Here is a 14260-nt window from a genome sequence, read left to right as displayed (position 1 = left end):
TATATAATATTTAAAAGTTGAAGCGTAGTATTTATCTTTTTATTTTTTTGTTAAAGACAAATTCATTCAAAACAACTAAACAGCTACATCAGTGACAAAGCAAACTTTGTTAACATACAAACCAGCAACATCATCACCTAAGATACTTCTAATGTCCACAAGCAGACTGTCAAAGGAAATAAAATCAGCAACTTGATCCATGCTCATCCTAGCAAGCATATCCGCACACGGATTGGCTTGGCGGTAGCAATGTCTAAACTGAACTTGGCGAAACCGAAGCACCAATTGCTTGCAATCATCCAAAATAGGCGAAACAACATTATTCTGATAGTTTGGGTTAAGAAAGACATCCACAACATTATTCTGATAGTATTTATTGTTGCTATGCTCATTTTGAATCACAACAACATAGCATTTCAGTCCATTTATGTCCATTCTAGTCTCATTTGGTCCATTTAGTCTATCTCAATTGTAAGATCTATTAGTAAATAACTAAATTAGTTAATATAATTATTTTTTCCAAATCTATTAGTACATGAAGTCATTTAAGTATTTTTAAAATTGATATTAATCAAACAAGAAGATCTTTTAAATAAAGCATCTTATGAATGTTTTCATTTAAATTTTTTTATAGTAAAAAGCTAACTAAATAATTTACAAAGTGACATGATTGGTTAGTTTCACATAAACAACATAATAAACAAATTCCTTATTATTTTTAGTAATACTATAATTAATACAAGTTTTACTACATATAAATCTTACAAATTTATATAATATCTAAAAGTTGAAGCGTAGTAATAATAATTGCGATCCATTATGGTCCACTTAGATCTATTCAGTCCATTTTGGTTCACTTATGTCTGTTCAGTCCAATTTGGTCCACTTAGGTCCATTTAGTCTAATTTGGTCACTTTGATCCATTCGGTCCATTTGGTTTGCGTTGGTCCACTTCGGTCCATTTGATTCACTTTGGTATATTTTGGACTACTTGGGCCTAAAATTGATTCTTTTTATAGGTTTATTTTTCATTTTTGGGCTCAAAAATTTATTTTTCCATAACTTTTTGGGTTGAAAAGTATGAAATTTTATTTTATTTGGGCCAAATTCCTTTGTTTTGGGCTTAAAAATACAAACAAAATAGGCATTATAAATTAGATATATGGGCCTTAAAAAAACAATTAAAATGATAAATATTTTTGAAAAACTACTTTATAATTTAAGTTTCAATAATATAAGTATTATACTTATATTTGGAAAGAAAAAAAAATACAATTCTAAACTTACATAATAATTTTAACTTAATGTAACGTGTTACATGTTTCAATGGAATGAGATTGTACATTATTCTCTCTCTCTCTCTCTCTCTCTTTGAATATATTTCTCAATCTATTGTGAAGAAGGAGACAATCACCCACAACAAACGATGCCTTTTGGGAGTAATAGGAGAAATTATTAGGTCCACCAGGAGGACTTTTGAAATAGTTCTCCCAACCAATTAAATAATGTCAATTATGCAAATATGTTAGTCAGATTCCTAATCAACACACACCCAAAAAAAAAAAACTAGGTGATGTCATATTTGTATAAATAGCAGCATTTTATTAGTTAGAATGGCCAAGAGGACCACTTTAGCAATCCTCCTAGTGGACCTAATAATGTAATAGGCATCAATGAAATTTTTTTCCTAACATATAGGTTACTCCATCAGTTAATATTTTAACAGATATGGACTAAGTTAGATTGTAATAGTTTATAAAGTTTATGGTTTAAAATGGTAAAAGTAGAAAATTTGAGGGTTAATTTCTCACAAATAGCTAAACATGGAAAAACGGGTCAGAATTATCTAACTCAACTCGACCTGAAAAATACTTGACCCGAACTCGATTTTTTTTTATCTGAAGCAAAAACGGGTTGACTCGTGACCCGAACCATTTTTAAATTTTTTTTTGGGTAAAAAAAATAATAAAATTAAGACAATATTGGTTTAATTGTTTGTTGTGAGTTTTAAGGAAACAATTGAGACATTTACATAACTGCAAGCAAATTAATTAAAAGATGAATGGTTGAGCATTCTGTAATGAGTAAAGATTTTTAGATATCAAATAGCAAAGTACATGCCAGATAATCTGGTTACAATACAGTTAAAAATATAGATTTAAAATTGTAGACATGTGTGAGAAACATTCACAAGTGTGAAAATAGTAAAACCAAAGTATCAAATTAACATAAATTATGAATGTTTAGACCTTTTTTGTAACAATTTATGTCCAAAATAAATGGCTTTCTAAAATAAATTATGATATTTCCTAGAGTGTGTCTTGCTTAACAATGATATGATATTCATAAAAAAGACAATGTATAAATAAGTATACAATCAAATTTTAATGTATATCTCAAATTGAAATAGAGTGCCAACCACAATTAACAATAGATTATAAAATTAATTTTCAAGATTGTAAATTTCTTATATGTTTTTATTTTTTTTTCAAATGAATTATCCAATAAGTCATTTGTAATTTTGTTTTATATTTTGAGATGTTGATATTGTGTAGAAATAAAATTTTTGTATTTATTTTACTTATCTTTGTGTTATTTTATTTTAAATAGCAATGTTAGGATTTGTATAATTTTAAAATTATTGAATAAGTATTAATAAGTGTAGTTCATTCTTGATATAAGTGGTGAATTCAAAGTAATGTATTTTACATCAAGTAATTTATTGCATAGCTTTCTAAATGGCAAATACATGTTGTTTTCTTTATTAAAAAAAAAAAAATTCATGCGAAAAATACGGGTCAACCCGACCCGACTCGCAACCCGATTGACCCACCCCAAACCCGAACCCGCCCTGCCCCATGTCTACAAATAGTTAACTTTCAGGATTTATTATTTTTACCATGCTCCATAACTTTAAGAGGTCATAGTAGATTCTCAACAACAACAACAACAACAACAACAACAACAAAAAAGAGGTCATAGTATATATATTGGGCCTTTGGAGTTTGGGTTGAATCCACAATAACCAAGCGAAACCTGCTATGTCTTAATGCACTTGGTGTTGTTACTGCAAACGCTTGGTCCCAAATTCTGAGCCCAATCAGCAGCCTATGATCCATTTGGTGACGGTTTACCCATAGCTGATAGCTCAATGGGAATGATTGGTTGGCGAGCAGACTCAATCCTTTTTTTTTTTGAAAATCTCAATCCATATTCATTATTCAGCGAGCAATCTATTCAATAATTAATTGTTAATTGATAGTCCATTAATATACCAATGACTTGGGGCATAATGCTATCTTAGTCTTAGCAATTCATACATAGATCAACACAACCACTACCCACTAAGCGACAAATCATTATGTAGCACACTTATATATATAACCATTTTAATTTCAGACATCTTTTCATGATGAATCTAATAATATCATTTGAATTGAAATCGAACCACCACGGTGGTGCTTCTAGTGGATTTCCTTTCTAAATAATAAATAGGTATGGTGAAAAAGAAAGGGAAAGAAAATAGAAATAGAATGATGTTCTATAAATTTTGGGTTAAACAAAAGAAACATCTAAGAAGGAGGGAAGGGAAGAAGTTGCAACAGAAAATATTAAAAAGCATATATGCATGTAGATGTAGGCCCCTTCACCTTGGATGGATTGAGTGGCCATACACTTCTATATTTTCTTATTATTATTAATGTAAGGAGTAAGGACTAACATTTTTTTTTTTTTTTAACCAAAAAAAAAAAAAAGAGTCAACACGGGGTGATGATATAATAAAGGCAATACTGACATGGTCAATTGGCATTGGTATTTGCATTTGCATGCCATATACCCACTCTCACAACTTGCAATATATTGCCACCTTACCCACCTACAGCTGGTTTTAACGCGTTTCATCAATATAATGTTGCTTTGCTGATGCATGCTTTTCTTTTTTCTGGATTCATCCTTCCAAATTACCACATTATCCTTCACTAATTTACTAGTTTTTTTTTTTCTTTTTTAATATACTTTACATGCATTAACTTCATTTTCGTCCGTTTTTATTCCAATTCCCTGAAATAATGAAAAAGAAAACAGTAATATTCCTTTTATATTTCAACTAAGTTGTCAAGATGACTAATTTTGCATAAACTAAAGCAGCAAATTAAAGTCTTTACAAATATGAAAAAGAAAAAGATCATATATAAAAATTAAAGAGAAAATGGTGCTCTTTTTTTTGTTTTTAGGTTTGGAGAAAATGGTACTTGGCATAGGTCATACTGGTCATTTAAAGGCATGTAGATAAAGGTAACGTCAGTTTGGGATGGTCTAGCAAAGTCAAATCCAGAACCCTCGCTATCATCCAAACTTTGCCAGCTAATCCTTTCTCACTTCCCACTTTCCAAACAAACAAACAAACAAACCCCTACTTAAACCCTCATCTGTCATCTCCACACTATCTCTTGCTATACGTCTTCTCATATTATTCATCCCTCACAGTGCACACTCGTACTAAGTCTGTCATTTTTTTATCAAACAGTAGTGATTCAAGTACTCCACACTATCAATGTCTGTCATGGCCATGGGAGAAGATCAACATGAAGCTCCTCAGAATCAATTGAAACCAACCCCCTTGGAATCCAACTCGAAGACCAATAAGAAGCGAACTGCCCAAAAACAAGAAGAAGCTCCCCAACGACAACGAGACAACCAGTTTCGCGGGGTTCGTAAAAGGCGGTGGGGCCGCTATGTCTCTGAGATACGACTTCCGGGTCAAAAGACGCGTATATGGTTGGGGTCATTCGGATCAGCAGAGATGGCAGCTCGGGCTTACGACTCGGCGGCCTTGTTTTTGAAAGGCAACTTGGCCTCTCTCAACTTTCCGGACATGGCCCACTCATTGCCTCGCCCGGAATCATCTTCCAGGAGAGACATTCAATCCGCCGCCGCCAAAGCCGCTCTTACACTTTCTGAAAATAATCGCTCAGCTTCCGCTTCCACTTCCAGTTCGGAGGAGGACTTTTGGTGCGGCTTTGATTTCGATTTCGATTTCGATTTCAATATGTGTACAACAAGTTCTTCTTTTCAGCAAGTGAATAATGCAACAGTTGAAGCTCCCCCGCTATTCATGATGGGTCCACTGAGTTTCGACTCAGTCGATCTCTCTCAACCTCAACCTCAAGACTTAACGGGTCTTCCCATTCCTTCGCCTACTGATGATGAACTTTTCTTGGCTTCCTATTTACATATGTGAAATTTTATTTTATTTTATTTTTGAAAGAAGTGAAATTTTGTTTTATTTTTTTAAAAAATCTTAATTTCCCAAATGTAAAAAATATATATATATAAGATAAGGTAACAAAACCATCCATGTTAATATGAGAAAATTTAGGCACAAAACTTTTGTTATAGCTTAAGTAATAGATTATGAACGATGGAGATAAAGTAAAGTAATGGGTTTGTGTCAAATTGTAACAAAAGCTGTTAAATAAATTGTGAAGCACTGTATTAATATACAATTTCTACTTCAATTTTCTTTTCTTTCTTTTGTTAAATTGTTTTTAAAGTCGACAAATGATATGTTGCGGATAATTCGTGTCAAACCTTCTGCTTCTGGCCACTCGAATTTGGATTTGTACATTACAAATCGACACTTCATGTAGATGGACTTAACATTTAAGGCTTTTATATATATATATATATATATATATATATTCTTACATACGTATTTTTACATTCATTCTTATATGTTAAAATATGGACATACATTTTGTGAATATTGATGTAAATGTTGTTGTAGGGTCACGTTCCGCGACGAACCGCAGTAGTGTTGGGTTCGCATGTGAATGGACCCAAACAATATCATTTGTAGAGAGTGGATTCGAAAGGCTAGGCCTTAGTTACCCAGCGGTGGTTTTGGTGGTGTTCATATGTTATTAAAGTGCCTTCACCCTTGGAGTCTTTCTCCTGGAGGTGGACTGGAAGCCCTTCCTTTTTGGCCAGTCTTCCCAGCCCCCTTCTCCAGATTACTTATTTTTTCTTTTATACTAGCCTGCGTTCACTTTCCTTCGTCCACGTGTAGGGTTAACCTTTTCAAGACTGATACTTGTCCCGTCAGTCCAAGTCCAAAGTTGTTGGGAGTGATTGATAAAGCTAAAGGATAAGGCTCTCTTAGGCGCAGAGCTATGCATGGGGAAGGTAGTAAGGGCAGCCTTTCCTAGATATTTTAGATTTCCTTTTAAGTATGTCCCTTTACCGTTTTGCCCCTCCTCTTGGTGGATCTTTGGGTCAGCCGAGGACTGCAATGTCCTCGGCTGCTTCTCCGGGCCAATTGGGCCTTATTATTCTTGAGCTCGGGCCATGACCTTTTTTTGGCTTAGGCCTTTGGACTCCCCATCAGCAAGTGGACCTGGCCCATCAATTATTGGGCCCCACAATAGCCCCTCAAAACCCTGCTGTCCGATATCTTGGTTGGAGAGGAGGGTTTTGATAATACCGAGCATTTATTATGGCTCATTTAATTCAGCCCTTGACTAACGCTGGCGACTCTTCACCTGACCGGGGAATATACCGGTCTGCAAGAGATTCCCCTTAATTTGCGCATGATGCTCTTATGCCGTTTGGTTATCCGAAGCGCGTCTTTAATATCTTCCTTTTACGAGACTTCCCAGATTCAACGGTTTTTGATGGCGTGGGGGAATGAAACGGACGCATTCATGTTTGCAGATTTCCTTGGGAATCTGAACACATTAAGTACTCTCCTCTTCGTCCCCTATATAAAGAGAAGAAACAAGAGTTGTTTCTCTCACAAATGAATCCCTTTAACCCCACCAAAATTTAAAAACCTCAGATTCCTTCCTGAGTTTGCTTTTACTCTCCGGTCATACTTTAACCTGAAATATATTCTCCATAGAAATAAGCAATGAAAAAAAAACCATTCCCCTCCCAAAAACACCGTGTTCTAATGAAGCTCGAAATGGCTCGGTCAGGACAAGGATGGCGGAGACTCAAAATTTGTCTCGCCTTTCTTTCAGCCAAAATCCGAAGCAGGGACTCGTCACGTCACACTTTCGGCGTGACTGAGCCGAGGACACACATCGTCATTACTACCTGCTCTCTCATGAGCATACCTAATATGGCCCCAGTGTGTTAGGAGTCAGGACTGGGGCAGGGACTAAGTGTCCCTGCTTCTTCCTCTCTTCGTTCACTGGCGCCTCCTTCTGCCTCTCTTTCTCCCTTCTCATCTTTTCCCTCTTCTTCTCCTCCTTCTTTTACTCATATCCTCCATCTTCCTCATTCATCTCCTCCATCTTCTGCTCATGTCCTCCATCTTCCTCATTCATCTCCTCCATCTTCCTCATTCATCTCCTCCATCTTCTGCTCATGTCCTCCATCTTCCTCATTCATCTCCTCCATCTTCCTCATTCATCTCCTCCATCTTCTTCTTCCTTGTCCTTCATTTTCTTCTTCCTTCTCCTTCAACTTTTTCTAAAGAAAGTTCTTCTCTCAATAGGAGCAATACTGAGGCAGAGATTGGAGAGACTTTGAAGACGAGTTTAAAAGACACCTGACTGTTTACTTATCTGTATTGCGAATACTATTGTTACTTCGGTAGTTTACCTTTTGTATAGGCTTGTTTAATCCCTTCTTTGTACGTTATAATAATTTTCATATTAATAAAAATTGTTGTTGTTTTACTTCGCATATTCTGTTTCTATGTTTTTACAAGTTTACAAGCGCTGCTCGGCACAATAGTATAGCATTTGAACCAATGACAACTAAGGCCGAAATACTTGCTAATAAAAAGATGTCACCATAACTTTAATAGCATTATTCGACACAGCAATGCCTACCTGTGAATAATGATACTTACCCAAGACAATGCCGACACTAGAACTGGATGCTCTATGCGGTGTAGGAAGTAATCATTTGAAGACATATTTCCCGCAAGAATGAACAACCCCCGTAGGCTGTCAAATAGTGGGGCGTCTCGCCATCATCCTAACACTTTTATCAACCTCAACATTTTAAAGTATTTGAGCCGCGAGCTTTCCACATTTGAGTAGTGGGCGTCCCAATAGGTTGGAGTCCGAGGACTTCACAACGCCTTGATTCTGTCCAAAACCTAGTTTTGTCACCTAGGCAGTTGGTTTCCCCATAGGCTTGAGTCCGAAGGCTGTAGTTCAGTTTCTCCCTCTCCTCAGGTATTTCGCGAGGTGCCGAGCAGGAGGCTGTCCTCGGCAACGGTTATTCCTCGGCGTGGGCCATTGTCCCTGGGCCCCCATGCAGAACGGGCCTGGGCCGCAAATTCACTAGGCCTACAACTTAAAGGGTATTTATGTAGTTTTTGGTCACGCAATACTTTTTGGCGTCCCAATGTTCGAGGTGCACCTTCCCGAGACTCCTTTAATCCCATGGTTGCAGGTGGCGTTGGAGATTGAGCCAGAGCCATCTTGTCTGTAGCGTTCCTCGGGACGCTGCGTGAATTAAATGCCACCACCTTATCTCTTTAAATAAATAGGAGAGAAAGTTGCTTCACCTACGCACCAATTCTTCAGTTTCCTCCCAGATCACAACTCCCATATCCAGTGCTATCCCCCCTTAGCATAACATGTTTGAGGCGAGGGTTGGGGAGAAGAAACTCTTTCCGCCACAGAGGCGCCGTGTCCTCCTGAGACTCAGAATGGTGAGGTACGGGCAAAGGAAGCATAAATTTAAGAGAGTACTCCACTTCGTCAGAGGGGAAAGGGTGTTTCTCCCTCTTCTAGTCAAAATCCGAAGCAGGTTCTGTTCATGCCAGAATTTTGGTGTGTCAGAAGAAAGATTCTCCGCCATCAGCGTCTCTGCCCTGTCGCAGGCAAATTTTTGGTGAAGGCTTCTCAACTTCCGGCTCCCTGCACCATTCCTTCAGCGGTGTGAGGCTCAAGTTGGGTTTCTTTTGCTGCCTGAGTTATGGGCATATAAAGGCATTGAGGAGGAACAAGGTCTTGGAGCAGTAGCCAACCTCTCCTCTGATCCACTTCCTCGGCTTTATCTTATTTTCTTGTATCTTTCTTTCTTTTTGGTTATGTGGTTAGCTTTAGAAGCCAACCTCTCGTCTGTACTGCCTCTTCTGCTTTGTTTTATTCTCTTGTATCTTCCTTTCCAATTATGTAGTGAGCTCTGGCATAGGCTGATTCCAGCTTTTCATTGTACGCTGTACTGTTTCTTTGTTTTAGTGAAAATGGAAACTTACTTACTTGTTTTGAATACTGTTCTTTTGGCAACACCACTTTGTGAATGGGTGTGCTCTATGTGTTTGTTTCTTCTCGGCGATATTTAAAGCAAGAACCCGTGAAATACAATCCAACTAATTCTAATTTGCCGACACTACCAGGCACAATAATAACAATTCGTAGTAAGTTGAACTTAGGAAACTAACTGAGATAATGGTTGAACGTTATGTAATAAGTGCGAGAATACTGTCTGAGAACGACAAATTCTAAATAATTCATCCAAGGGGATGACCGAGCATTGAATGACTTCGCTTATGCTTTTGGAAACATGTTGCCCCATTCCGTACTAGTCCCTTTGGTGTTGAGGATCCGAGGGCAAACTAGAGAATCCATGTAGTTCAGGAATTAACCCAATTGTTAATGGAGAGTTTTCCTCGGGGAGATTCTAAGGTCCACTTAACGTAGTTTTTCCTCTTAAATAGTTGGTTTCCCTAGAGGCTTGGGTCTGAAGACCATACAAGGCCTTGGTTCTGCCCAAAACTTGTATTGTCTTTGTAAGTAGTTGGTTTCCCTAGAGGCTTGGGTCCGAGGACCATACAAGGCCTTGGTTCTGTCCAAAACTTGTATTCTCTTTTTAAGTAGTTGGTTTCCCCAGAGGCTTGGGTTCGAGGACCATACAAGGCCTTGGTTCTGTCCAAAACTTGTATTTTTCTTGTAAGTAGTTGGTTTCCCCAGAGGCTTGGGTCCGAGGACCATACAAGGCCTTGGTTCTGTCCAAAACTTGTATTCTCTTTTTAAGTAGTTGGTTTCCCCAGAGGCTTGGATCCGAGGACCATACAAGGCCTTGGTTCTGTCCAAAACTTGTATTTTTCTTGTAAGTAGTTGGTTTCCCCAGAGGCTTGGGTCCGAGGACCATACAAGGCCTTGGTTCTGTCCAAAACTTGTATTTTTCTTGTAAGTAGTTGGTTTCCCCAGAGGCTTGGGTCCGAGGACCATACAAGGCCTTGGTTCTGTTCAAAACTTGTATTCTTCTTTATTTATTTATTTTCCGAAGGTTAGCTCCTTGAACAAGGTGGGGGAAGCTAGCCTGATGTTTGAAGCCCCTAGACTTGTCCATGCCATTGACACTGCGAGGCGTAGCCCCTAGTGGGAACTTATGTTGGCATAACAACACTGTGTCGCCGGTCATAAAGGCATCCTCATAGACCCTTGTTCGACAGAAGCTCAACTTCACCACCGCTCGAGCTAACGCGCAAGCCTTCCCCACAGACGGCGCCAATTGTAGGGTCACGTTCCGCGACGAACCGCAGTAATGTTGGGTTCGCACGTGAATGGGCCCAAACAATATCATTTGTAGGGAGTGGATTCGAAAGGCTAGGCCTTAGTTACCCAGCGGTGGTTTTGGTGGTGTTCATATATGATTAAAGTGCCTTCACCCTTGGAGTCTTTCTCCTGGAGGTGGACTGGAAGCCCTTCCTTTTTTGCCAGTCTTCCCAGCCCCCTTCTCCAGATTACTTATTTTTTCTTTTATACTAGCCTGCGTTCACTTTCCTTCGACCACGTGTAGGGTCAACCTTTCCAAGACTGATACTTGTCCCGTCAGTCCAAGTCCAAAGTTGTTGGGAGTGGTTGATAAAGCTAAAGGATAAGGCTCTCTTAGGCGCAGAGCTATGCATGGGGAAGGTAGTAAGGGCAGCCTTTCCTAGATATTTTAGATTTCCTTTTAAGTATGTCCCTTTACCGTTTTGCCCCTCCTCTTGGTGGATCTTTGGGTCAGCCGAGGACTGCACTGTCCTCGGCTGCTTCTCCGGGCCAATTGGGCCTTATTATTCTTGAGCTCGGGCCATGACCTTTTTTCGGCTTAGGCCTTTGGACTCCCCATCAGCAAGTGGGCCTGGCCCATCAATTATTGGGCCCCACAGTTGTATTTCTAACTTTATAAGTATTATTTCCCCTAGTAGCTAAAAAAAAAAATTATTATTTCCCCTCAAAAAAAAACTTTCTAACTATTTAAGGGAATCAAGTAGGTATATTTGCCAAGTTTGCAACATTTTCTAGAAATTTTAAGAATATTTCTCCAATTAACTTCTATCAATTTCACAACAGATGGAGATGATTATATATTATTCCATTTTGAGGAAGATGAAACATAACGTGTACTCTTATTGAAAATTGAAAGTACCATTTTTACTAAAAAGTGCTTTCATTATTTTCCTATCAAATGATGAGAAAATTGTCAAGAGTCTTGTACGTACCTCCTCTTAGTGTTCCCAATGAAAATGTTCAAAGTTCAAAATCTCTCCTCTTCCAATGTTACTATTGAATTATTATTTTTTAAATGATACAGAAACTATGTTATTTCACTATTTCAACCGTCATGCATTGGGTACACGAAACATGTTTGTATGAGCTAACATATTAAAAACAATGATTATAACCCTGCAAAAAATTTTACCAAATATTTCACAATCATTGATGTGATAAGTTGTTAATAGTAATTGATAAAATAATGTCAATAATGAACACAAATGAGAATCAATAAAATCTTATTAACTCAATTTTTGTGAAAATTAGTGCATGTGCATGTGTCGTTAGTCAATTAATAAAAAATAAAAAAAGAAGTTTTACCTGATATTTTAACAAAATTGTAAAACCATTTTGCAAATATAATTCATAAAAAAATTCAATTTTTTTTCACCTAGTACATTATTCATTAATAAATATACTTTAATTTATTGGCCGTATTTTCTTTATAACAATATTTGTGGTAGTGCATCAGAAAATTTATACTATTTAATTTCTATTACAAGAAAAGAGGGAAAAAAATTGGGGGAAAAACTATCTAAAACATAAAGAAAGAGAAATAAATCTTTGTATTTAAAATTGGAGCTTTCAAAAACTATTTTGTTCAACTAGACCACTCTTGTTTCCCAAAAAAAAAAAGGGCTTCATTTTCCCATTTGTGACCTTTTTTTCATAGAAAAAAGACCGAACACTTTTATTAAGAAAAACTAGCTATATAAGCCTAAAGTACATAATAAGTTTGTGGTGGAACATCCTCTATCTGCACAATACACTCTAGGACATTAATCGAATGTAGCTAGATTATGAGCAAGGTTATTACTTTCCCTACTAGTATGAGGGTAAAGTAATTGAGTAAAAAATTTAGAAAAGAGATTGGCATCTTCAATGAGAGGATTAAAAGAGGTCAGAGACTGCCCACCCTCCTTCAAAGCCTTCACGATGAGGACTGAATCTCCTTCCAACACAGCACTGACAATATCTATATCATAACCAAGCTCAAGATAAGTAATGCTATTTTTTTCGCTGTAATATTTAAGATTAACTAATCCCTTCAATAAATAATTTTTTTATATTTTAAACTTCATTTTCCCACTTGTGACCTTGTCTCAATTTTTTGTGCTTTATTTATTTTTGCTGCAATATTATAAATAATGCTATCTTCTTTTTTTTTTTTTTTTTTTTTTCCTCTGTAATATTTAAGATTAACTAGTATAGTTTCTCATCCTACATATATAAAGTGAACTCTCTTCAAAAAAAAAAAAAATATATATATATATATATATATATGTAGGGACACAATTTTTAACGACCCAAGAATGACGTTGTGCTCGTATGTAAAAGGCCCGAACAATATAATTCATAGAGAGTGGGATAGAAAGGCTGGACCTTGGTCGTTAGACGATGGTTTGGTCATGGTTTTCATGGAAGCTCATACGAAGGCAGGTTTGGCCTGTATAGCTGAGGCTTACATCGATGTAGTTTGAAAGGTTTGGCTCCTCGGAATTAATCCGAGGAGCATCGCATTCTCACCATTCTTCCCCTTTTTTGTAGGATCCTCCTCCCCTTTGTCTCAGCTCTCCTTTCCTTTTATACTAGTATTTACTTCCCGTTCTTCACCTACATGTCAGTTTTTCCTTTTTTAGGGTAAGTACTCGTCCTGTCAATCCATACGTCAGAGCGGTTGGGGGTGGTTGGGGAAAGTTGAATAGCAAGGTCTAGAGTATGGGCTTGTCAGGTGCTGGGCTCCACATTACGGTGTGGGCAGCTTTCTCCCTTGTAATGCTCTTGTACTGAGTTTGTCATTTACTTCAGGCGTTTTGTGAGGTGTTGAGCATGAGATCGTCCTTGGCCACATCCTTGGGCCTTTAAGGGACTTTCATCATACGTCCTTGGTTGTAGGGCTCCTTGGCTCGGGCTTTGGGCCCTTAATACAAGGTGGGCTGGGACCGCAGATTTTGGGCCCCACAATAACCCCTCAAAATCCTACTGCCCGGCCTTGTTGTTGGGGAGGAGGGTTTTGGTGAGGAGGGTTTTGGTGAGATAGGGCCCACATCATGGCTCACTCAAATTCTACACTTCTACTAATATCTGTGTTTTCCCACTTACATGTGAGACGTGCCAAATTAAGAGGCATTCCTTTATTCACTCACGCGGAGTCCTTTGATGCTACAGTATTCGAGGCGCGCCTTCACGAGGATCTTCAGATCCTACAGCTGCGGATGAGGTTGGAAATTGAGCCAAGTCTGCCTTGTCCGTAACATTCCTTGGAAACTTGCATGGATTAAATACCACCGGTTTGCTCTCTGTATAAATAGGATATGGGGTCACTCCCCTTGCATATAAACCCTTCTGCTTCCTTCAGAATCATAACCCTTCCTCCATACCCACGATCTCCATTTCCAGTGCCGTTCTGCCTCAGAGCAATATGTTTGAGGCATGGGTGGGGATGAAGGGTCTTCACCCACTTCAGAGGCACCGAATCCTTCCGATACTCAAGGTGATGTGGTCCGGACAAGAGAGGCACAGATTCAAAACAATCCTCCGTCTTGACAAGGGGGAAATGGTACTTCTCCCTCTTTCAGTCAAAATCCGAAGCAGGTACTGGTTGCACCAGATTCTTGGTGCGTCAGAAGCAAGATTTTCCGTCATCAGCGCCGTCTGCTTTATCGCAGGCATGATTACGTGGAGGCTCATCAACTTCCGGCTCCCGGCACCTTTTCTTCAACTGTGCTGGCCGCAAGTTGGGTTCCCTG

The 14260-nt window shown here is 38.1% G+C and overlaps 1 protein-coding gene across 1 annotated transcript; it reads left to right on the top strand.

Annotated features, from left to right (window-relative positions):
- Positions 1-4436: 4436 nt before the first annotated feature.
- LOC126699875 (ethylene-responsive transcription factor ERF039-like) lies at positions 4437-5529 on the top strand. The gene has a single exon (XM_050397845.1). It carries the CDS (start codon positions 4556-4558, stop codon positions 5240-5242), a length of 687 nt encoding a protein of 228 aa, XP_050253802.1. The 5' UTR covers positions 4437-4555; the 3' UTR covers positions 5243-5529.
- Positions 5530-14260: the final 8731 nt, after the last annotated feature.

This window comes from Quercus robur, chromosome 9 (genome assembly GCF_932294415.1).
Source record: "Quercus robur chromosome 9, dhQueRobu3.1, whole genome shotgun sequence".
NCBI classification, from domain to species: domain Eukaryota; kingdom Viridiplantae; phylum Streptophyta; class Magnoliopsida; order Fagales; family Fagaceae; genus Quercus; species Quercus robur.
This window is presented reverse-complemented; position numbering and strand designations above follow the sequence as displayed.